At 41.9% G+C, this 26,363-nt stretch overlaps 2 protein-coding genes across 5 annotated transcripts in view; one reads left to right on the forward strand and one right to left on the reverse strand.

Annotated features, from left to right (window-relative positions):
• The window catches only part of wu:fa11c10 (protein FAM110A), a 52,604-nt gene extending 29,627 nt beyond the window's left edge, over positions 1-22,977 (reverse strand). For both annotated transcript variants that reach the window (XM_037773026.1, XM_037773023.1), the window contains exon 1: positions 22,872-22,977. The gene's annotated coding sequence lies outside the window, so the exon portion shown is untranslated. The remainder of the gene's footprint in view (positions 1-22,871) is intronic.
• On the forward strand, positions 18,198-25,467 carry LOC119489961. Of its 3 annotated transcripts, none has more exons than XM_037773030.1 (5): positions 18,299-18,483; positions 22,882-22,976; positions 24,260-24,429; positions 24,659-24,790; positions 25,104-25,467. In XM_037773030.1, exons 2-5 carry the CDS (start codon positions 22,882-22,884, stop codon positions 25,235-25,237), a joined length of 531 nt encoding a protein of 176 aa, XP_037628958.1. In that variant the 5' UTR covers positions 18,299-18,483; the 3' UTR covers positions 25,238-25,467. The 3 variants fall into 3 exon arrangements, with proteins under 3 accessions (XP_037628960.1, XP_037628958.1, XP_037628959.1); XM_037773031.1 differs by lacking the exon at positions 18,299-18,483 and adding an exon at positions 22,519-22,669; XM_037773032.1 differs by lacking the exon at positions 24,659-24,790 and having other exon boundaries at positions 18,198-18,483.
• The last annotated feature ends 896 nt before the right edge of the window (positions 25,468-26,363 follow it).

The raw sequence follows: 26,363 nt of genomic DNA on the forward strand, positions 1-26,363 counted from the left end.
CAATGACTTCCAGTTAAGGGGGGAGGAAGCTCAGAAGGGCTCAGACTCTGACCCTCGGTCAAACTGCTGGACTTCAGAGAAGAGGAAATCATTCAGGGGCCCCCGGAAGACACGACGTCATCAGCTGCTGAGGTTGTTTTTGGTTACACAGGGTGTAACATACAGTAAAGCAGGAGGTAGGCTATACGAGAAAGCTCTTACAACACCTTCTAAAGTTATTATGGTGAACTTGTTACCCAACAGCTGCCTATTACATTACATAACATTACGTTCATTTTAAGTGGTGTTTCCACAGACTTTTTGGTCTCTTCAGTCGCTAAATGCTCCTCTACGTATGTTCACCAGCTAGTCGCTATACAAAACTTCATGTCAATCCATCCAATAGTTATTGAATTCTTTGTGTGTTCATCATTACAAGCACCACCTTTCACATCACACTTTTCCCATGTTTAGCCGTTGCCATGTTGAGAGCCGTGTGGAGGCAATGATATGCTCTGAATTTTGTATTGAGCACCTTTAAAGAGACAGGTGCTAAAACAGAGTGTTTCAGGCAGAGGCTGAATACAGGTTTATTCAGACAGACAAGACGAGAAAAATAATGTGTATTTGAACATTAAAGCATGTAAAACATGTTCTAATAGAAACCCAAAATACAAGTATGAACCTGGAAATAAGCATATGTCCCCTTTAAGATATATATATTCACATTGATTCCTATAAGTTCTTATTATCACATCTTCATCACAGTTTCAGTGAAAAATATACATAAATACATTATGGTCTGTTAGAAATGAGCCGTAATGAACTTCCAAATGGGAATAAAAATTGACATAAGTGTGAACAAACTAAGGGAAGTCTCTAGAGTAAACATGCTTTTCCCTCTGAGAGTTCTTCCTTTTTCCTCAGAACTGTGAGGGAGGAGGACACCGTTATAACTTGTCCTGGAAATTCCTTGGAAGAAAATCTGAAATACCTCACAGCCCATCAATACATCCAGCAAACAAGAACAGCACTTCTGTGTGTTTTAGTCAGGGATATCACACTGTGAACTCTACCTTTATCTTCTTCTGTAGTCTAAATAAATTGAATTCCAGTTTATTTTTTTTAACAATGTACCTTTAACATTTCAAAGGTTCTGCTGATGTAGCTTTTATATCAGCCTGTTCTCATTCCTAGGGCGTCAAATACCGACGATTTGTCACAGCTGTTGGCGTTTGATACCAACGCACAAGGCACCCTGTAGCGGTGGTATGCGATGCACCGGGCTTTCCATTAACTACAATGCAAACCCATCCATTCATCCCTTATCTGTAACAGCTTGTCCCGTTCAGGGTCGCGGGGGGGCTGGAGGGGGGCTGGAGCCGAAGTGTTCATACTGGGAAGTTGATTCACCTAAAAAAATAATTATCCTCTGAGTTACAGACGTCTCTTTCCCAATGTAAGTCTATGGGAAAAAGTATTTTTGGGCCTAATGACATAACGTGACGGACACGGAAATTGTACTACCGCCGTTTGGCCACTACGAAAATTAACAATAATTAAAATAAGCATGGAGTACAATGTCCAGTCAGCTTCTTTTTTAGAAAACATAATTTCCTTCTCGCCTTGACCATATATGTTGATTTGTGTTGTTTTTATCAGCTCTTTCCATCAGGCGTAAGACCATAGAGCTATTTATACGGCTGGTTTCCTGCTATTCAGAGGCCGTGAGGCTGCTGCTGCTGGAAGAAGGCCTGGCCTGGACTCAGGTAGTCCATCACACCTGACAGCTCCACGCTCTAAAGTCTTCCGCTTGATTCAGCCAACGTTATCTGTAGCTCCTCATCAACGCTCTGCAGCTTCCTTCACACTACTATTCGTGGAACCTCTGAGGAAGCTGGAGTTCAAAAATAACAGCATTGATTTTGTTGACTTCTTATTGGAATCCACGTAAATCACATCATTTGAATTGTGTGTGAAGGATTTTTCCTGGATACTGTTCTGTTGATGTTTATTTGACACATCATAAATCAAACACAGACCAGAGTCATTATCCAGATTTATCTCTATTGTTATGGGAATGCTACTTAACTTCAAGTGTTGAGGCGTCACTATGAGTAAGTGAATATTTACATTCAAAACTGAGAGATGAAACGGCACAAACCAGAAAATTCAAACACTGTAAGGCAAAACCAAACCAGTGATCTCAGAAAGTGGAAAAAATGTCACAAAAAATGAAAGCAAAAAAGGGGACGAACAGCGAGAGAAACACGATGGGGGTGAAGTCTCGAGCAGCAGCAGCAGAAGTCTGGTTTGCCTTGGCGCTCGTGTTAAAACGTGAGTTGCGGACGGGGCGATTGCCCGGCAGCAGACGAGACTTCCAGCGGAGCCAACCACAGCGTTCCTCTGGGTTTTATAATGGTAGTGTACAGCTGTGTTACCTCCACTCACTGGAATGTGAGATAAACGGAAAAACTGACACACACATATAAAGAGGCAGTTGCTAAATAACTACATTCAGTTCCCCCATGAGCTCATAATAAAGTCAACACATTTCTACTCACATGTGGCAACAACCACTAAGACATGGACATGCTCACGTGGTTCCAAAAGACATTTACCCTACAACTCAATATACTAAATGCAAACTACAGCCAGAACACCCACACATCTCTGTCCCTTCTTTCAATGGGCTTCTCTTTAAATGGTCAATTCACACAAATGACACCAAAAACTGATTCTCTCTGACTCCTCGTCGTATCTAACCGTGCAGACAGTTTGTTGTTATTGGCCCAGATGTCTGAGATACACTTCTGACTCGTCTGTTCCCTCCCCGGACCGCGGAGGCAAAGGGAATGTTGTTTGTGCTGCTCAAAACACTGAAACATTACATTTGAAAAAATGTGTGGCTTTCTCAAGGGTGTAATTTCTCTAAACTGTGTCCTCTTACTGTCCAGAATGCAAGAGAGAGATAAGATAAAGAGAAAAGATAAACAAAATGTTCTCTCTGCAGTAAGCTTTACCTGCATCAGCAGTCCATGTTTTGCCTCTTAGGCAACATACAAGCTGCCGTATATTTTACTGGATGTTTTTGGGACTGGATGCAACGTTACCTGTGCATGTTTTCTGGGTTTTCAATTTTTTTTTTACGGTGAATACTATTCGCCTAAAAAGACAATAATTGAACAAATCAGTCAATTATAAAGTAGAAAAAGGTTGTGTTCTTTGTTGTAAAGATGGAAATACATTTTATATAACATTATTTATTATTAAGTATCACATCTCCACCAAGGAATCTAAACATGATTATAGGCTTAAGTGCATTAATAATGCAGCAGTTCACGTCGTTTGCATCGCCTGGCGTGAATTTACGTCTTTGCATTGTCTTTGTATGTAATTGTGTTGTGCAAGAAGGTGGAGGGGTAAAGGTCAAGGGGGATAATTTTAAGTCAGGGGATCACAGAGTTGAGACAGATGGTGATTTACCACCGTTTGGCAGCAGGTTCCCTTGCAGACACGATTGGGGTCCCAACATGCAAGTGAATAGACATAAAGATAAGAGGGGACGAGCAAAATGTTGAAACTTTGGAGGAGATTGGAGATTTAAAAAAAAAAAACTGGGTGACAAATAAGAGAAGGAGGAAGACATGTCTCTCTTAAATGATTTATTTGAGTTGACCTGTGATTGGCCAAAGTCTCCCATCATGGGCTAGATTTTCTAAAGCCTGAAAACAGAGCCATGAGGAGGTGCAGAAGTCTAGTTATCTCTCAGAACACTTGAATTACAATATGCTGAAAGGTTATTATGGGAGTTTTGTACAATGATGCCAAAAACATTCTGCCTACTGCAGGTTTAAGTAAAAGAAAATGAAAACAAATCTGATGTTACTCACTGACGTAGTCTAATGCTTATTTTCCGCTCAGATATCAAAACACACACAAAAGTTCAGATGTGATGTGCACTGCACTGCATGGTAATAAAATAACTAATTTGCCAAAACAACTGCTGAAGTCAAAGACGTGCAGCAACAGTGCAAATCTGTGCCAAAGGTTACAGAAAACTCATAAATAAGATCATTTTTTTCCTATTTTCCATGCTTCCCTCCCTTTTCTCTTCATCCACCTCCACTTCCTTTCTATTGCAGACAACCAGCTGCTGCCCCACACCTCCATCTGAGTGAGGGATGATCCCCAGAGAGGAAGAGAGGGGATGGAGGTAGACAAGAGGTGGAGGAAGAAGGGCAGGGAGGATGGAGGGAGGGGGCGGATGGGTGCGACTAGACGTATAGGTCAGACCTGCATGTGGGGGGGATCTTTTGTGTCGAATCCCCCTCCGTCACCACCACCACTGTTGTTATAACACACACATCTCTAATGCTCTCTGTCACACACACTCCTCTGCTGCCTTTGGGGGTCCCAGTCCAACAGACCCCCACACACACACTCATTATGGGGTTTAACCACGGACGTATGATATAGGGTTTGGGTTTAACAGCAGAGTCGGGGTCAGAGCCCAGGGGAGAGAAAACCTCCCAACTCAGACCTCCCCCCTCGACACACACGGGCCCATGGGAGGAGATCAGCCATGATCACTCTACTCTGTCATCCTCTCTCTCTCTCCAACCGGCCTCCACCTGAAATAATCCTCCATCTCTCCTTTTCCTCTATCCCTTTTATGTTTAGCTCCTTTTAGAAAGTGCTGCTTCAAACTATGCAACTTAAGCAATTAAAGAAAAGCAGGTCACACAACTTCACTTTGTATCTGCGCAGCAGCAAAGCAGCTGCCATTATAGCAAACAGCAGTAATGTAAAACACTGCACCTGGATACCGTTTGGTGCATTAAAAAGAAATGGGCCTTGTAAACTTGTACTTTTGGGAGATTCGTAAACAACAGAGCAAAACGGCTGTTTGGTGTAAGCAAAAGAGGATTTAACAGTTTGCACCCTTAATGAAGCATTTAATGTCATGCTCGAGGGAACTTTGACAGAAGGTCAAATAGCTGTTGATGGACACATTGAAGGGATCAAAGTTGTGATATTTGGGACAGTAAAGGAAAGCCATTCTACCCCGTTGTCAATCATGCTTCTTCATTCCTCCATTCAGATTCTTATCCTTTATTCTTAAAGGAATACTTTGACATTTATTTGCTTTCTTGCCAAGAGTTAGATGAGACTATTTAAACCACACTCATGTCTACAGTAAATATGAAGCTATAGAGGAGACGGTTAGCTTTGCTTAGTATAAAGACTGGAACACTACACCGAAAAGCCTCCGCAGGCTTCCTCACACATGAATGGGACAAAATAATTTAACCACACTGCTCTTCTTAGACTGACCGAATGGATCAGAGTCATTCCAGGGGTTTGTCACACGCTGAAAATGTATTCACTGTTTAACAGTCATACCTTTTACAGTGACTGTGTATGGGATCAGTGCTTTTTGGGCCAGTGTGTGTCATGTGACTAATGTTGAAGTTGCAGCAGAGAGGCGAAGTATCGTCCCTTTCCGGTGGACCACCATGGGACCTTATTTAGACTTATTTTAGACTGCCCATTGTTCCGAAAATACACACTCTTCTTGCAACTAACAGAAGCACATGGCTAATTATTATGCAGAATGACATCATCGGCCATTCCAGTCTCCTTGCCTTGAATGCCTTCGTTGGATTGGTTGGTTGGTTAGGTTTAGGCATGAGGAGTGAAATTAGTTAGGTTTAGGGTAAGAATATCAGGGTAAGCCAATCAGAGGCAGAGTAGGGCGGGTCATGCCTTCGTCGTGGTAAGAAAAAAAAAAAAAGGTCCGATGACGCCGTTTTGCATAATAATTAGCCATGTGCTTCTGTTCGGGATAAGGGGCTGTCAGGACATTTTTCAGACTATTGGGGTTTTGGATTAACAGGCCGTTGAAATGGCATGACACTGGTAGTTAAAGGAGAGACAGACAAAGACAAATAATGTTTTGATCCCATTTGAATTGCTCCATGAATCACACATATATGATGTTTGTCAATTAAAACATAATTTTGCAAGTCCAGAAAGTCTCAGTTTGTTGAAAACTGTTGAAGTATCAGACTGTGAAAATAAGTAATTACAAAGACGACACACCCAAAAGAGTGTTAGTGACGTCTATCTCTCTGAAGCTACGATGCCTGTGTGTTTCCTACTGGGATGAACTCACACCAGCAACGGGTCTGATCCTTCTTTCTCTTCCTGGCTGATAAAAAGACCAGGAGTCTCTGGATGAAACACATCAGGTCAGATAACGTTACATCTGTGACTGGAACATAGCTACGTTAGTCAGCTAGCTAGTGTTGGTGATCTATGTTGTGCGAGACAAGAGATGTAGTTCACTGAGCGGTTTCACACTAAACTAAATGATACTACGACTAACTGCGATTTTCTGGACTTGCAAAATTATCTTTTAAATTGACAAACATCATATGTGTGATTCATGGCGCAATTCAAACAGGATCAAAAAACGATTGGTCTCTCGTCGCTGACTACCTTACATATTTTATTGGTCCATGGGTCCACCGAAAGGACCAGGAAGGTCTGATGATGTAATTTTGCACCATAAGTAGCCATGTGTGATTCTGTTCAGGATAACGGGCTGTCTGGACATTTGATGGACTATTGGGATTGGTAAATATAGACATAACATAGATTGAATAATGTTAATTAGTGTGCTATAGAGGTGCTGGAAGGCAGATTCTCTTTATTTATCCCACAGCTCTGTAAGATCACCTCCCTCCCCCACCACTACCACCACCACTAAATCAGCACACTCATCGCCTACTCCTCACCTCGAACCCCATCGTTCTCCTGTTACCCCACTGCCCCTCATCCTCTTGATAATCTGGGACAGATGATGCAGAGTGTGTGGCACGAGCACCGTCTGCAGCAGCAGCATAGAACCCCCCCAGCTGAGAGTCGGCGGGGGGGGGCCCCGCCGACTCTCAGCTGTACGCGTACAGAGGCACTTCACCAAAACATGAATTATGGATAATATGAAAATGAATAATGAAAGGAAGATAATACACATAGCTGGTGCTGGAAGCTGTGCAACTAGGAAGAAGCAGGGAGAGATGAATCATTCCAGAGAGGTAACGATTAGATTTGACACAATGTTCATGATGCCAACGTGTTTGCCATCAAACGCACTCATCGTATTCAGAAAATAAATTGTAATAATTTGAATCTCTGTGTGATCATCTTTAATATATCTCACTCTGAGGACCTGTCTACGGAGCCTGAGGCTGACCATGAATCAGATGCTCTCATGGTGATTATGATATCATTCTCAAATCAAAGGTATCTCTTTAATCCTCAATATCAATTTTAAAACACATCCAGCTGAAAGTGTTTCTTTAGGACGGAGAGAACTGGACCAGTTTTTCTATATTCTGATTGTGAATACAATGTAAATAGAGCAAACAATCCACCGCAAGAAAAGCTGGATGTGTGTAGTCAGATGAAAGACAGTAGGAAACAGGAGAAAGTGGCGCGAATAAAAAGTGAACAAATTATTTGCAAAATGGGCAAAGTTGATATCGTGAGAGGCCAGAGGTCAAAGGTCAAAGGATGGAGATGAGACGTGAAGGAAAAGTTATCAAGTTAACAGCACAACAGAATCCCTTCTATACCAGTGTTCAACAAAGACATAAACAATCACATGAATAAATTGTTTAAAATATATGAATGAACCAAGAGATTGTGAAATTGTTCACCATGAGAACTCATTATTATGAAATGTTATGTCATCACTTAAGTTCATAAGAGCAGAGTTCTGTTGGAATTTCAGTTTCATGATGGAAATTTTTATTTTAATATGTCCCTTTTCAAAAGTCTGTGTATATTTCATGATGGCATTTTTCAGGTCACATTTTATTTAATAATGTCACTTTTAATAACAGTGGTGTCACCGCCCCTTCACCTTTCAGCCAATCACATGCTCCAGCCTCTCTTAAAGGGGCCCTATGGAGTTTTCTTGTAAACAAACCAAAGTTAAGCTCACCAAAATTCACAGTGAGTGTCCTTGAGCCCTAAAAACCTGTATGAATTTCTTTGTCATGAAGCATTTACAAGGTTGAACATGCGATGTCACCGTGCGATGTGAACATGTAAAAACATCAAATGTGATGTCTTTGCATGCAGAGCTGTTGTAATGTGTGATTGAGATGGATTTATGTAATACTTTAAAATATGTCCTGGCTTAGTGGGATAATCCAGAAACACACACTGGCGTGCCCTGAGGTCCTGCCCTGCAGCCACATTTACTTCCTACAGTAACCCTACAGGGGTTGTGCTGGTCTATGAGTCAACCATATGGTTCCAGCTGTAACCTGTTGCTTGATATTAATCATGGGTTTCCCTTAAATTTCCCCTGACGTATATTCTAGGTAAACATGTTTCTTGTTCCAAAACCTCATTGCTGCTGATCACGGGGTCACTGTTGACGTTTTTTTACAATAGAAGCACATCAGTTTTAACTGATTCAACCTGACCCTGAGTGCTCATGGCAGTGTCATCTTGCAATTCAGTTCACAGTATGTTAAGTATAAAATGGGGAGAATACAGTACACAAATGAGCTGTTGATAGGCACAGGAGTCCCTAAAAAATAAATATGTATTTTAAAAAAATTAACCCAGATTATTGACTTTAAAAACCTCCTTTTCACAAAATAATGAGTCCTATATGTTTATATACAGTATAATGCTTATGAGAGAAATATTCAAACCCATGATGAGTTTTGATGGCTGCACCTTTACATCAAATGGAAGTATAACACTGTAGCACTGGTCAAATATTGTTAATCCAACTGTAGAAAATCTCCTCCTACTCTGACCTTCCTCTACCTGCCTCTCTGCTTCCCGGATGGGCAGAGCCTCAGAGTTCACAGTGTCTTGCTCAAGGACACGTTGACACTTTGACAGCCAGGGATCGAACCACCGACGTTCCCATTGGTGGACGACCTGCTCTACCTCTGAGCTGTTAGCTAATATGACCCACAAGCTAACGGTCAAGTGTGGTTTTATATGATGGGCAGAGTCGGTGATCACATTTGATAGGATAAATGAATGTATAGGCTCAGTAGTTCAAGAGGAGTCATAAAGAATATTTTAATGTATATGTATGTTCTATGTAAATATATGTTCTACAATATATTTGACATATTCCAAGAGATCATTTGATTTTGATTAACACAGGGACACTGGAATAGTTCAGTTCAATTCAGCCTTTACATAGAAACACACAGAATCATCCTCAGCGGAATAGTGACTGGCTGACCAACATTCATCTTATATATTATATAGTCTGTTGACTATAGAAGAAAAATCATTAGCACCAATTACGTAGATCAGGAGCTGATTCATTCCCGTCACGTTTCCCTGAGGCCGCCAGCGATTCTGAAGCCTGAACAAAACAGGCAGAGGTGACAGAGGAGAGCACAGGCTTGTAGATTAATCGGTATTAAGTTAATTAGGGCGTAGCTGGGAACCCCTTTGGGTCGGGACCCCGTATTGTGTCCACAGGTGATCCATCCCGGGAACTGAACCCTTGCTGACACACAGAGGAAGGCTCACAGCTTTCAGGGAATTAACAAAACCGACCCTTCGCTGCCACGGTAACCAACCAACACAACGGAGCTAAACACGACCCCACAGGAATACTAAGAGAGCAAAGAGAAACAATAAACAGCAACTAGTCTGGAGACTACTAGTAAATGGTTCATATCCTTTACCTGCTGTACATGGACTTCACTATGGGTTAAGGTGTTGAGAGATGAGAGAAAAGAGTTATTCTGTAAACTTGGCATTCCACCTTTAACCTTGTTGATTTGACTGGTCAGACTGACAGATCTCAATGAGTCCACTTCATTAAATGAAGGATTACCTGGTAGTAACTAGAGTCTCCTGATTTTCCTCATCAGTTTCTGAGGTAAGGTTTTAAGAGAGACCAGGGGGGGAACGTAGATTGAAGTTCTTGCCACTACTCCTAGGCTACCCCAACCGTCATTGCTTGATATTGCTCTCCCGATTCAATGCCTCTATGGTGTAGAAAGAAACTAGAAACAATTGTTGTTCCGACTTGAAGGACCAGTGTGTAGCATTTAGGGGGATCTATTGGCAGAAATGGAATATAATATTAATAACTATGTTTTCTTTAGTCTATAATCACCTGATAATAAGAATGGTTATGTTTTCATTTCTCCATAGGGAGCGGGTCCTCTTCACGGAGTCCACCATGTTGCTCCTCCATGTTTCTACAGTAGCCCAGAACAGACAAACCAAACACTGTTAACTTTTCCCGGGTCGTGTATAGAAGGGAGCCCACAAACCATGAAATCTGATCTGAGATCTGCAAAAACTCTTGCGAGACTTGACCTATCCTCACTTACTATTCAAGATCAATGCCTGACCTTAACAATCTCGCAAGAAGATTGTCGCCGTCGCTCTCTTTCTTCACCACTCACTTCCCACGTACACACACTACGCACTGTGACCTACGCTACTCTTACAACAACTGGCTCTAGAGAGGGCCATTCACGTTATAAAAAGTTAATTCAAAGTCTGACTAAAATTGAAGTGAACGTGTATAAAAGAATTGGTTTATTTTCTCTGTTTAGTAAAATCCACACATCCTCACAGTGAGGAAAACTGTCCTCTTATTGCCCTCAGTTAAAACACTCTTCAGGTTGAAACATCATATATCACTAATACCCTTATAATATTGCTGCCATGGTTCAAAAATATAGCAACGGGTAGAGGAGAAATCTGATTACTGAACAGCTTTACACTAACCTGGTTATTCAGTGAATGTAAATGTGGTCTTGGATTTCCTCCCATAACTTGATTTCTCCAAATAATCTGATTGTTTTGTGTGCATACAGACATGGTGACTGAAGAACAGTGTTGTTGTTCTTCACAAGGACACAAAGATTATCCCAGTGTTCCTGGATGAGGGGAAATACTAAAACTTCAAAGTGAGGGTGAGACACCATGCCCAGTGGAAACATGACAGGGACAATGTTATCACATCTCCCCAGACCTCTGCTTTAGAAACGTCCTATCAGAGGAGGAACTGAGAGGAGGCGAGAGAGGGAGAGCACGCAAACAAACTCACTGCTGATTAGGCACTTTATCCAGGTCAGCATCAGACAGACCAACAGTGGGAGTCTTTCATCGGGTGGATGGACATATGGAAGGTGACTTGGTAATTATAATGTGTGCCGAGTGTTACCGAACAACCGACTGACTAACAAGAATTCCAGAGAGTATTTTTCACCCTAACGCTCATCTGATGAATACTCTACAGGAAGTACCAACTTCATTATATGCCAGGGTGGTGGGAAGGAGACCGAGGCCTATTGATGAACCTCAGATTCAGGAGGAGCCATGTGAATTTCATCCTGGTCATGGAACAGTGGACCAGCTCTTTACCCTTTGCCAGGATACCAGAGGGGTTATGGGAGTTTGCCCATCTAGTTTATATTGATTTAGGGACTTGGAAAGGGTTCAGTCTTTGTACAACCGGAGTGAGAGGTGTGAGAGGAAGTGCAGTGTGATCTCTATGACGTCAGGGTTGTGCCTTTTCACCGATTGTGGCTGTGATTTTCATTGACAGGATCTTGGCAAAGCCGAGGCGTGGAGAGTGTCCGGTATTGTGGCCTCAGGATCACTGGCTTCATTAAACCGCGACCCCCAAGTGCACACTGGGAAGCTTTGCAGCGGATTGTGAAGCGACAGAGCACCGGACTGCCGTGGTAATGAAATGTCATCACCCAAAGATCCTGACCATAGCGATGAGATCATGTATACAAGCAGCCTTGCAGGGTGGCTGGGCTCTCCCTTACTGTGGTAGTTCAGACAGAACATGTCTGAGTGAATATTAGAAGTGGCGCAATTGCATACAAAGTCAATGGACAGACGCGATAAGACATGAATTCACCGGGGACGGCACAAATTGAGCATCAGCACGATTTGAAAATGTCTCAACTCTCGACCAGAGTGAGAAATTTGCACATATATGGAGCTTTATGATTTCTGTCTGGACACACAGAGATAGGGTGAGTAGCTCCGATGTCCACAGGGAGCTCGGATTAGGACCGCTGCTCCTTTTCGGTGAAAGAGGTCAGTTGAGGTAGCCCAAACATCCAGCCTCCGGGTTGACTTCCTGTCAAGGTATTCTGAGCATGTCCAACTCCCAGAACATGCAGGAGGGATTGTAAATCCCATCTGGCCTGGGAACACCTCCGGATCTCCCAGGAAGAGCTTGAAGATGTGGCTAGGGAGAAGAGCATATATGCTGCCACCGACACCCGTGGAAGATAGATGGACGATACATAGAACTATGCTGAAATGACGAGCACTCTGCGTTCACTGCAGCGAATGATCAAATAATGTAGAAATGTAGGCTGTACGTTTGGCTACTATTATGGATTATGCATGCAGAGGGAGCACTCCGTCACAGACACTTCCCTTTCATCCTTAGTCATGCATCGGCGTTCTCTTTGTGGGGGTGCCAATATGGGGGCGAGGGCCCACCGATACAACACGAAGCAGCAGAGCAGAATATGGCAGGAGAGATTGGGAAGAGGAATGACGAGGAGAAGGGGAGAAGAGGAGGAGGAGCACCATCGTTAGCATGGGAGCGTTGGGAGTATGACCCAGTTACGCACAATGCCTCCAGGGTGGAAGCGGAGGGGAAAGAAAATCGTGCAAACTCACGTATACCAACACACACACACACACACACACACACACAATCTCAGCCATATTCTGCCAAGGTCCACACAAGTTGTCTAGAAGAGGCCAAGGCCAAATACAAGCTCGGACATGCTGAAGTTAGGCAGCGCCAGATAGAGCCAGGCACGATTCTGAGGCTTTTCACGCACACAGAGCACGAGGCCGAGCACTGACAGAAAGATCTGAGGCCACACACCATCACACTGGGTGACCTACATTCATCATGTTAGAGGAATTAAGAGCTTGTTGCAGACGCATTCTCGTGACTGACAAGCAGACAGCGAGTCCCGTCTCCCTCTGTCTCTCTGCCCTGCGGTTTCCCCTCAGCTGAGTAAGCTGTAGCACTCTTTATGTATGCTGTATATGGAGAGATGAAAGAGAAAACTTGAGAGAATTAAAACTTGCAAAGCACAGTGGAATCACAAGAAGCGAGTCACTTTCCTGCAGGGTAAAATTGAACTGAATTCATTAAAATAAATGTGACGACAAAATGGAGATGATGAGGATGACAAAGCACTCTCCTTGACACTTCTCTCCCATCAATACCAAGAGGCATCAGTGTCGCTGTCAGCGGGCTGAATCACACTTTTGTCAGGATGTCAGATGGGAAACATGTTTGAGTAGGCTGCTGAGAGCTCTGCCGTTAGGGCGGTTTTTAAGGAAGCGTATCTTGGTTAACGTGCCAGATTGACTCCAGGCTGACACTCGGAGGGGCCGATTCTCTCCCTCCAATCCTCATTTCTGCTGCTTCATTGTTATAAAAAGGGACAATGGACGAGCGCTGAACAAAGGAGAGATGACGGATGGCAAACGTTTCCTCAAGAGAGATAGAGAAACATCTCCAATTCTAATGGGACAGCAGAGGGCGGCTGGGGGTCAGAGTGGGGTGAAGCCCTGCAGGGGATAAAAGACAAAGTGTGCATGGAGGAGGAGGGGAGAAAGGGGCAGATTTGGGGTTATTTGCACCGTCACGGTCCTCACCTAATTTCCATAAATGAATGAGGGACGCGTGCCCTACTGTGTTTGTGTTGTACTGGCAGCTGCCGTCTCTTTCGCTAGATGTCCGCGAGAGAGTAGCTTCAACACATTTATTTCTGTCTGGAGAGAAAAACGCATGAGGTTGCTTTGGATGCATTTCTGGAAAATGTGCTGCACACTAATCGTGTTCCGTGTTTCTTTGCTTCAGATGCTTTTCCAGAAATGAAAAGTGAAACCCGGCTGGTCGTGCAGAATGTGGCTCGTTACTATAATGATACTGACAGACAACGGCTCTCACAAGAAGCCTCTGTGTTAACCATTAAAAGAATGAAGAAAAACAGGACAGCGAGGAACTTTATCATTATCATCAGTATCGTTAGTTCATGAATTATCAAACAATCTCAACTATCCAGTTAAAAGTTATTAACTTTGATAGATAACTGAAGCTATTACACATATTTCCACTATGAATTGTTATACTTCCAATAGCAGATTTACTGCAGGACTAAAAGACCAACAATTAGTCAACAATTATTATTCACAAATAAGTCATTTTTTTAATTCTACAGTAGCTAAGCAGTGTTGAAACACACAACCTGAATGCTGGTAATTACTGTGCATGCTTGGTTCAGTGAAATATGGACCAGTTTCAGCAAGATAAAGACTTTGTTTCAGTTTCAACTGACAAATATAGCCGTTTTTTGCATTTTCTATTGTGTTGCATCCAAGGAGATCTTCTGTCTGCTACTGCCTCAAATGTTTGTCTGGTGCTGCCATCTAATGGATGTGTTTGGTATCTCCAACTAAAGCAACAGACATATAGTAAAGGGTCAGTCCATAGTTTCTCATTTACACCTCGTGGTATCTAGCCATGCAGATAGCTTTATTTATTTACTTCAGGCTGCTCATTGTTTTAGTTTTAAAAAATGACATCCTAACGTCTTTTCCTAACCACTTCTCCTTGACCTCGATGGAAAACGTCATGAGGTCGAGGAAAGATGAGAAGGATAATTCATAAGGACTTAGGAAAAGAAAAACCACGGTGTTCAGAGAATCCAACTACACTTTACTAGGCTCCGTAATTATGATGCGACGACGGCGGATGTTAGTGACGTGAGTCAGTGGTGAAACTACAATGTCCTGAAGATGGACTACAACAGGTCTTTCAATGACAGACTGCTTCACCCGCGGTGTGTGAAAGAGAGATACCGCAGGTCCTGCTGGAACACTATATCAACATATAATAAAGGATTATCTGACCTAATGTGGACAACCGGTGAAAAATATCACTTCATTACTTTTACATTTATTGAAATACATAAAGGAATATATATGATAAATATTGAGTTAATTGTTCGAGTTATGGAGAAGAGGAAAGATCATATACTTCCTCCAATTTCTTTATGGACATGTAATATTTATTTATGTTGTTTATTTGTTAATTGATTGATTGTTTACTCTACTACATTTTATTTGTTATTCTTGTTTTATTTTTTAACTGAGGTATTTGTTACATGTACGAAATAAATAATTAATTAAAAAAAGAAATGGTTGTCACTGTCCGCTCATATTAAACATGAATCCTAATTAGTGTATGAGCGTATGAAAATAATATGCAAGATAAGCATATCATTTGTTATCAGGAATGGCCAAATGGTGCGTCGCTTTAAATGCTACGGTCGCAAGGAATTGTGGGATGTTATTCTCTCATTTCCTTTCGTAAAGAATGGTCCAGTGTATCCTATGCTAAAGGAGATAATAAAGGAAGCATTGAAGCTCCTTTCCTCAGCATTTGGAGAATTTGAACAGCTCTTATCATGGCAGTTACTGAGATACGGATCATTTCACTCCGTTGGGAACCTTCCTAAGAGAAAAAGGACTATTCGATCGCAGCCATTATCTTATTATCCACGATTCCAGACGCAGCCGGCAGCTGTTTTCAGTAAAGAAGATGAATGCATGCTTTATTAATCCCTTTTGGGGAAATTCAATTTGTTACATTCTGTTGTTATTTTACACACACAGGCCTGAAATACACACAAGCACAAACAAGACCTATACACATGCTTTAAGATAGGATGACACCCTGAGCAGATAGTAGGGCTGGGACGATCCCATATCTTCCGATTCGATACTATCACGATACTTGGGTATCGATTCGATATGTATTGCGATTCTACAAGTATTGCGATTCAATATTTTAATTTATTGTGATTTTTGTTAACTTTTTTAACACTAGACCATGGGAAAAAGTTGAATCATACACTTCTAGGGATTTTTAATTTGGAAAATATCTAAATTTATACAGTAAAAATGTTTGATTTTCAGCATGTATGTAGTCAGAGATGTCCTGAAGTCACATATATCAGCCATTGTCAGGAATTATTTATTATCCAGCAACCCAAAAATCAAAGAGTAAAGACATTTCCCTCACAAATTAGTGGTATTTTCTTTTTAATTTATAAGGGACATGTAATGTTTCCTACTTCTGGTCAATATAATCCAATCAATCTTATTTCCATATATGTATTTTGTATATACAGTTCCCTTTGTTAACACCTTATTTTGAAACCGGACATAGTCACAGGTGTATACTTCCTCTAAATTCTCCAAGGTGGTCGCTAGCTCTCCCGTCAGCGCCGTTCTGTTTATACATCCATGGTCAGCTCCATCGGGGCCGTTTGAATGTATTTAACATAAATGTCAGTATATGGGTGCTCTACAGTTGTAGCGTCGGCTGCATTTGACCACGGAGATGAGAGCTTGACCGCACGTTACCGCGATACGATAATGTTTCTGTCCTTGGCAGAGTTAGACTGCAGCTTTAGCCGTGATGTCTAGCTCTGCTTTTCCTGCAATGTGTGAAACCCAAAGTGTTTCCATCCTTTACTGGATGTGAAGTGTTTACCACTTTGGATTTAACATGTGAGGGTGCCGGTCGTATCCACGCAGACCCTCCGCCGTTTTCTACTTTCTTGTTTCGGCTTGTTTGTTTTGGTTGACGGATACAGAACGGATATGACGTCATGTTACTCAGACTACAACAATAAAAGCGGTAACTTCCTTCTTCCTCCACATTTACTCAAATGAAGCAAATATATTGATTCTGGCATTAAAAACATCTATTTTAAAAATTGTAACACATCGATGAATGGATTTTTTTCCCACCCCTAGCAGTTAGTTCAGTGCCTCGCTCAAGGGCACCTCGGTAGTGCCCAGCTACCAGATGCACTTGAACCTGTGACCTTCCACTTCCCAAGCCAAGTCCCCACAGACTGAGCTACTGCCAAGAAAAGCTCTGATAAACCCTCTGTCCACTACCTGTCCACTACCTGCTCAGCAGCAGACAGCAGACAGACTCAGAGACTAGCCGGGGAACATAGTGGAACATCTGGCAGCTACAGAGACAGATGTGTTTCTCAGGAGGTCTAAACCCACAACTAAAGGAGAGTGAATACTGGACTTCTATTTGTCAGGTGGTCCAGAAACATTAACTCTGAAATAAATGCTAATGTTGCTCTGTGTCTGCTAGATGTGTAAACAGGCAACTGTTTGCTATGATTCAGCATCTCAACTTTGTAAGAGGATAACATGTCAATGTTTCCAGCTGCTTCCGCTGCCCCCGAGTGGCCTCAAACATTGATATGTTCAGGTTTAAAGGCCCAATGTAGGATTTAGTGGCAACTAGTGGTGAGGTTGCAGATTGCAAACAACTGAATACACCTCCGCTCACACCTCCTTTCACCAGCGTGTCAGAGGCACCTGACTGACTGCTTTGTACCAAACCACAGCTTGGCTCTGCCCTCCACATATCAAACAATACCAGCTTAATACTGAGAACAACAGATCACACAGCTGTTGACTGTGTGACAGCGGAAAGTTCTATTAATATCCTTTAGTTTCGAATATTTGGTTGAGTTTCTGAAATGTCAGGCATGCACAGAGTTGCTGCAGAGTTGTTCAGTCACATCAGAGATTTCAAGCTAAAAAAGTACTACTAATAGGTGTTTTTCTCTCTATATAGTAATACAATGAGGTTTATTGTACATTGTAATACTGCCTTAATACTGTCTAAGCTGTGTTTTGTGTTAGACTGTTTTGGGAAGCTCACACAGCCAGTAGTGTGTCCTTATCCAACCCCTGAGACTCACATACCAGCCCCAGCCAGTCAGCCCTGGGCTCAGCGCCAACCACCAGGACGGTGGCCTGCCGCCAACCTGCACTTACGGAGTAGTTAGTTGGGGTAAAAGGTTGCAACTTATCTCTCCTTGTGTGTGCCTTTCTTTTCTCTCTTTCCATAAAACCTCCGCCTCTCTTTCTCATGCACATGCGCACTCTCTCATTTTCTGCCCACTGTAAAGAATAATCTTCTCTGTGTCCTGAAGTAACCTCACCTAAAGCGACCCCCGTCGTCTCTGCTCTGTCTGCACCGGAGCTGTGAACAGAGCGGATGAGAGGAAGTATATTTTGATACCTGCAGCTAAACTCAACCCACTTTCTCTTGCTTGCTCGGCCAGTCCTATCACATGCTTTTCTAGATTGTTTACTTGTACTGGTTTGGTCTCCCTCCCTCTACCTCTCTTCCTCCCATCCAGCCTCTCTCTCTCTCTCTCTCTCTCTCTCCCCCGCCCACCAGTTGGTTCCTGCTTCGTTTTATGTGGTGATAATAAGAGCAGAGACGAACCGGGAAAGACGGCCTTATCAGCCCCCTTTCTCTCAAGATTTGGTGTTTTCCTGTTGCATCTTCTAATCCTGCAGTTTCAGTCTCTTACGACGACCGTGAGTATCTGTCTTTGCCGAATCAAATACACAGACTATAATGGTGTTTGGCAACAAGGAGGACTTGTAGGGATGACGGAGGGTTAGAATCCCCCCTCCCCTAAACCCCACACAGAGAGTGGCGGACGTGCAGAAAAGATAGTGCACCATGACACAGATCTGGCTGAGAGATCTGTATAAATGTGCAGAAGCTGTGTTGGTAGGAAGCTACAGAGTGAAGTATGTCAAACTTGATGGTGCTGTTTATGGCAGAATAAAAGATTGCTCCATACAATCCCATGCCATGTTGGATCCTGCAGGGATAAAACACGTTGCTCCTTCCAGTAACTTTTCCTACGTAATAACAAGGACTGCATGGTATTATTATTATTTTTCTTTAAATATGTGTGTGTGTGTGTGTGTGTGTGTGTGTGTGTGTGTGTGTAAGTAAAACAGATTAAATGTTTTTGTTTACTTCTGCCCGTCTCAGAAGGTCAGTTCGGACGCTTAAATTGACTAAATGCCAAAATCCGCCATTTTCATTTGCTGTGTGTGTGTGTGTGTGTGTGTGTGTGTGTGTGTACTAAGCGGTTGAATGACAGGTGAAAGGACAAACACAAAAGCAATATAAGAGAGACTCTTTCACCTCCTGGGAACCGAGTAAAAGAAGTGTCTTCCAATTTCTTTTCTTTTTAGTGATTTCCCTCCTATTTAAGGGTTAAAAGAGAATCTTACAATTTAGACTTTTTAATTCTTATTTTTAATTTTACAGCATGTCCACTGTAGTGGACCACCACAGGACAATTTTAGTTTGAAAAGACAGCCAACAGATTATGGCTGTAGAGTGATATTAAACCAAGAATACATTCATCTTGATTGAGAAACTAAAAAATATATCATTCTGGATTCATGGTAACAAATACTAGAAATGATATTTACAGTAAATGGGTAATTCCATGTAATGTAACACCCATAATGCACAGAAATGAATATGCATCACTGACATTTCTCAGTGATCATTGAGGTTTGAAGACTTCCCAGATAGAAATGCAAATTGCCTCAAGAATGCAAAGTTTGTGCCCATGAGTACAGTAAATATGACACCATGACACTGGAATTGTCCCAATGATGCACTACTACCTGACTATTTAAAGGGATAGTTGAGGTGTTTCTCAGTGGGGTTGTATGAGGTACTTCTCCACAGTCAGTGTATCACTACAGTAGATGGCGGTCGGCACGCCCCCAGTTTGGAGAAACAGACAGGAGTTACCGCGAAGAAGCAAAGCAATGAACTGCCAGCCCGTTGTCATTCCCAGGGCGTCAAATACCGACGCTTTGTCACAGCCGTCAGCGTGTGATACCGCCGCACGAGGCACCCTTTAGTGCCGGACACACGAGGCGTTCCATTAACTACGATGTAAACCCATCCGCCGCAACAGTAAACGCTCCGAGAAAGTGCGCCGCGAGTGTGATGACGTAGTTTAAAGAGCGAAAGAGACTCAGCAGGCAGGTGGGAGGGGAGGTGGGAGGTCCAACAAACACGAGGCTTTCATCCAGGAGACCGCTGTTTGTGTCCTGTGTGTTAAGTTTCACTTTCACGTTACAATCAGCTGTTTGTTCGTGTCCCGTGTTCACAACATTCAGTGTCATTTTCACTGTACAAACGTAGAAGTTTCAAACTCAACCATGTTGTTCTTTCCTAAACCTAACTAACCTAACTACATCTACTGTAGGTAATACACTGACTATGGAAAAGTACCTCATACAGACATGATCACTGATAAATGTCAGTGATACATAATAATTTGTGTGCATTATGGGTGTTACATGACATGGAATTACCCATTTACTGTTAAAAATTTGTTATCATCATCTTCTACTACCGGTTCAGACTCATCCTGATCTGTCTCATCTGACAGGTCCAAATCTGAATTTCCCTCAACTATCTGGTAAATAATCCCCTCTGCTTCAGTTCTGTCTCTTACAATAATGTGGACTCTTTAAGTACATTAAGATGGTCTTGGTGTCCACTGCAATTGCCATTCATAAAAGGCTTATTATTTCAAAAGACAAATCATGTATCTGCTTTCAGGACTAAATGTATCATTCCTGACATGTTAAACAAGAAAATATATGAATATCATAGTAAAACAAAAAACAATAGATAAACAGTATTTGATTTACCTCTCCTCTTTCCATAAAATGTGCTTTCACCTGTCACGTCTATTTATGATACAAAGAAAGAGGAAGTTGCCAACGTCCATTACCTATCACATGATATATCACTGGAGAGCCCAGGATGTCCTCTTTACAATACACCAGGGGTTGATAGAGTAGCTCAAAAGAGTAAAAGGAGATGCATGTGAACAAAATGTCCACTATAAGGGACACAAGTCGATGGGCTGGGTATCAATTACACATAATTCAAAACATTACTTAGAAACTTAAATGACAGACTGTGAAGGTAAACTCTCTCCAACATCACTGCAGGGTTGATTATGCTTGTAAATCTAACTGTGCTTAAATTATCAGACAAATCACAGATCATATCTGAGCTATCAAAGGTCACATTTAGCTTGAACAGGCAGGTGGAGCTCCTGCTGGGCTCTATAAAGCCTGCTGCACCTGTACAACCTGCTTCTTCATTAGATGTCACGTTGACGTGTATTTAACAGTAAACACTAATGAGGTGGCCAGACCTGGCCTTCGTCCAGGCCCCCTTTATAAAGCACCTAATGAGATCTCAGAGGAGCAGGTCCACCGTTAGCTTTTAAAGAGAATCAATGGCCAATTAAACGTTCACATTACTGCAACATGAAACATAACAGACAGACATTGTATGTCAATGTGTAAAATAGTTCAGTAGTTGTGGTTACATAAATACAACTTATTGTGCATTTCACTGCTTTTATCCTGATTACAATACAATTTACTTTGTAATAAAATAATACTGTAGGTGGGCTTTTTGGCATTTACTGTCCAACGGTAGTTGTTGTACACGTAAACAAAACTATTAGTCAAAGAGACAAAAAAAACTTTCAATAACAGGTTCTACAGGTCTATTAATACAATCTGCTACAGACAAAAGATAACTGTAAAGTTCAGCACTTGTACAAGTTGCAATATCACTTGTTAGAATGATTTCCGACCGCACCTGAAGGCAGCATTAGAGCCAAAAACTGATTTCCACTCATGGGAGCGCGTGCAGCTTCTTAAAGGTCCCGTATTGTAAAAAGCGAGATTTTCAGGTCTTTTACATTATAAAGCAGGTTTAAGTGCTTTATAAATACTGTCAAACTATCAAAACACTCAACATACGGAGAAATACACACAGCCCGTATTCAGAAATTGTGCGTTTGAAACAAGCTGTCAGGATTTCTGTCCTTTTGTGATGTCACAAATATACAATATATACATCATTACACAGTTGTAAATGTAAACATTCTAAATGTGTCCCAGCTTATTTCCTGTTGCAGTGTATGTAAATGACATCAGCTGACAGGAAGTAAACATGGACCCAAACTGTTACCTAGCAACGCAATTCCGTTGCAATTCCGTTGAAATGCAATAAAACGGAGCGTTTCAGACAGAGGGTGAATACAGGTATATTCAGGCTGACAGTATGAGGAAAATAAAGGTTTTTTTTAACATTAAAGCATGTAAACATGTTCCAGTAGAAACACAAAATACAAGTATGAACCTGAAAATGAGCATGATATGGGATTTTTAAAGCTGTATCGGCCAGTTTATACATATACACATACAGTATATATACATGTATATGTATATATACTGTATGTCTATGAGTTTATAGTCTACAGCTGCTGTTATCTGGATCAAATACACATAACTGTATGTTCTTGGTATAATGTATAATGGCTGGTTTCTAATCTAGTAATTCTATCCGTAAATCATTATAATTACATTCAAATTCCGAATATAAACAAGGATATTAGACATTAAAAAACACATTAACAAAAAAGTATTTCCTGTATCACGTAAATGACATGCTGCATGCTGCTCCCACGAGTGGAAATCAATATTTGGCTCAACACCTGTCTGTCTGTTGGCCGCTGCAGCTGAATTCAATTAATCAGTTAGTCTGAACCGACTTTCAAGATCTCCAAACACAGTTGAAACACATTGAACAGGAAGGTTGATTCGTCTAAAGAAATTCTTTACCACCTAATTAATCAGCTCATCTAAAGTAAGTCACACTCTTTATCAGGAGCATTTCACTCACACTGTGTGATTTAACTCTATATGATGTTTGAGGCCAGAACAACTAAACCCTGTTACCAGGATGATAATTAGCCTCGCCTGCTAATAATTAACATTAGCAGTTTCTAGGATGGTTACCGGAAGTATTTAGTCAGAACTTAATAAACTGCTTCTCTTCTTTCACTCACCTGTTTTCAGATGCTCCACCTGATGACAGGGCGCGCGGCAAGTCTGGTGGCCAGGCGCGCGACAGTGGCCTTCAGTACCAGCAGCGCGAGGATGGCGAGTCACGGTATTAACCTCTGATGTAGTAGGGACACACTCAGAATGACAGGTCTCCTTTAACTACCGGGTCAAAGTTCACTGGCTGATTGGCTGGTGTGGCTGGTATACAGGTGTTGCACCAAATTCTGTGACCCAGCAGATTCAGGGACCCCCCAATTAAGTAATCTAGGCTATTTAAGTACACATGTGAGGTCCTTGTACTTTACACAAGTCTTCTTTTCATTTATACTTTATACTCCGTTACATCTCAGAGGGAAATAATATACTAGACTAACTACTCCACTAACGTCACAATTATTTGACAGCTTTAGCTACCAGCTAGGCTACCTGAGCTTCATCTACCCAACAGCATATAAAAGTAAAACAATTAGTAAGTTAATCAAATTATTTGGCAACTATAATAATAGAGAACATATTCAGCAGATGAATCCATAATGAGAAAAATCATTACTTGCAGAAAGAGCAGGCCTAATAATAATAATAATCTAATGATATAATATATGGCAGTGTAACAGTCACATTTTTCTGCATATAATACTTAATTGTCCTCATTATACTTCAATACTTTCAATGCAGGACTTTTACTTGTAACAGGGTATTTTTTTACATATTAGTACTTCTTAGATCTGAATACTTCCTCCACCACTGCAGAGGCTACTTTATATTTTGATAGCTGGCGTTACATAAAGAGGTGGCTCATAGTTTTAAGATGTGAGGGACAGAAGTGACCCCGTAGATACAGAGAGGGTCAGACTGTAGAGCACTAACACCTATCAGTGTCTGGTCCACCCTAAATAGACCCCTTTTTTTTTTGTGTAGTTAATCAAGTGTCACAGAATTTGATGGGTCGCAGAATTAGGTGTTACACCGGTGCAAATTTTTTCAAAAAGCCTACTTAGAGATTGTTGATGTTTGCTAGAACTGGTAGAGGGACGTAGTAAAGGTGGACAGTAGTAGGTTAAGCTGCATATATATACCCAGTATACCTGTGTATAACCAGTATAAGTGTGTATTACGTCCACTACACCACTGTCACTTTTAATTATATATCACTTTTACCATGATTCAGAAGGCTGATGAGCCAGACCAGGACGCCTCAGTGTAAAGTGCCCTATAACCAGCAGATGTCGCTGCTGTCCCATCATGTAGACAGATTGTCTTCTGGTCTGTTGTGTCTGATCTAGTGTAGGACACACGTTCCCATTTTCTAAACCAGGGTTTATTAACGTCCTCTTCACTGTACATTGTTGCATCAGTCGTTCCCAAAAGTGACCCTTCGTGTCTCTGTCCATCCAGATGTGGCGGGGTCTGTGGACATGTCTCAGCCGATGTACTCAGACCGTCTGGACACCCCTCTGCCCGACAAACCCTACAAAGACGTCCTGACCGCTGCTGACAAGAGCCTGAAACAGAAGGAGACGGGGCCATGGGGCCAGCTGACCGACGAGGAGAAGCTGGCCTGTAGGTTTCCTCTCTGTGGAGCTGCTGACGTGGCTCACAATACTCCTCTAGGATTAATAGGATACACTCAATATTTATAGACCACATTTCGTTTCACTCAGTACAGTCAGTGGACATTTGAAGTAGTCGTGCATATTAAGGAATCTTACCATAGTGAGAATACAGGACAAGAGAAAGGAGAAATATTTCTGTTTCCCTTCTTGACCTCTATCTCCCCCCCGCCCTGCAGTGTATCGGCTCGCATTCAATCAGACCTACGTAGAGATGAAGAAGCCGTCAGCAGAATGGAAGACTGTCTTTGGGGGTATCTTCATCTTTTTGGGATTCACTGGCCTGGTGGTCTGGTGGCAGAGACTCTACGGTAAATCTGTGTTCACTCCCCTCCATCTCTTTTACATCAGACAATCTTTTTCACAGCAGACACTTTCACTAATCGCAACAGGACCGGCACCGCTGTAACCAACAACATTACCTATGGCTCTGTTCCTTTGAAGTATCCCAGTGAGCCGTACCAGTAAGCCAGAGCCCTGTAAATGGACTTCAGGCTATATGAGTGTTTGGCAGGTCAAGATGTCCGCTGTGAGATAGCCAGAATAATGCATGCATGTTTGTGAATATACCGACTGTCCTGCAGAGTCCATTGAAGTGCTGTCTGTCTGTCTGTCTGTCTCTAGTCTTCCCTCACCGTCCCAGGACCTTTGAAGAGGAGTGGCAGGCCAAACAGTTAAAGAGGACGTTGGACATGAGGATGAACCCCATCGAGGGCTTCGCCGCCAAGTGGGACTACGAGAAGGGCCAGTGGAAGTAAAGAGAGGCTGAGGGGCTGAGGTGGCACCGGGTCCGGACCTGTCCCCTCAGAGCGCGGATCCGTCTCAATCTGAATGTTCTATTCTATCTGCCATAAAGAAGCTTCTCCACCGTCTACATCCCTGGGGTCATTTGACTCTGTGCCACCTCCGGCTCCCAGTCAGGAGCCTCTTATCTGTCCGTCCTGTTGAGACCTCATAATAATAAAGTTTTGCTTATGCCTCCGTCCAACTCTGTTCTGTTACCTGGAGTAATACACTCTGATGCTTCACATGCAAAGCAGTGAACAAGAGAATCTGACCATTGGTTTCATTACATTTCACTAAATACCTTTACTCAAGTCCAATTCTGACTTGTACTTTACTTTAGTATTTCCATTTTATGCTGTTTTATACCTCATCTCAGAGGGTAGATGTGGTACTTTTTACTCCACTTCATTTATTTGACAACTATAGTTACTATGGTTGGTTAGTTTGATAGTTTGCAGGTTATTTTCATACAAAAGATTTGATCAGTTTCTAGAACGTTGCGTATCGTTCAGTGATAAAAGAAAAACAATTGCCTCCTTTTTAAAGGAATACTTCACCCTTAAAATGATCATTAGTAGGTCAACTAGTGCAGAGTCAGTTGAAAACACGCCTGTTCGGAACGGCCCAGATGCTTGGCCTGTCCGGGAGCAGACTTTAATGTTTGGCAAGGTAGGCAACTGCCAAACAGCTATAGATTTATTATAATGTTTAGATATGAAGAATATTGAATTAATTTACTATTCTAACTCATTATACCCTGAAATAACTTACAAAAGGCCCCCAAAGCATCTTGAAAATATGCAACTCAACTGTATACTACTTACTGTGTACTTCTACTTCAGAGGAAAACATTGTAGTACTACTTTACCTGACAGAGAAATGTTACTGGTTACGTTTTATTAATCTACGCAGCATCGTATCAGAACTGAGAGCTCCACTGTGAACAAACATTAAGTACATTTCCGTACACTGTGCTGATAATACCTCTCTGTCACTCTTCAGTTAGTAGTTAGTTCATAGTTTTACTTCTTCTACCACTGTAGAAGAACTGTGTTTGCCCTCGGAGCCCCAAATCACTTAATCCGCCCCTGAAAAACA

Source organism: Sebastes umbrosus, chromosome 6 (genome assembly GCF_015220745.1).
Source record: "Sebastes umbrosus isolate fSebUmb1 chromosome 6, fSebUmb1.pri, whole genome shotgun sequence".
Classification (NCBI taxonomy): Eukaryota; Metazoa; Chordata; class Actinopteri; order Perciformes; family Sebastidae; genus Sebastes; species Sebastes umbrosus.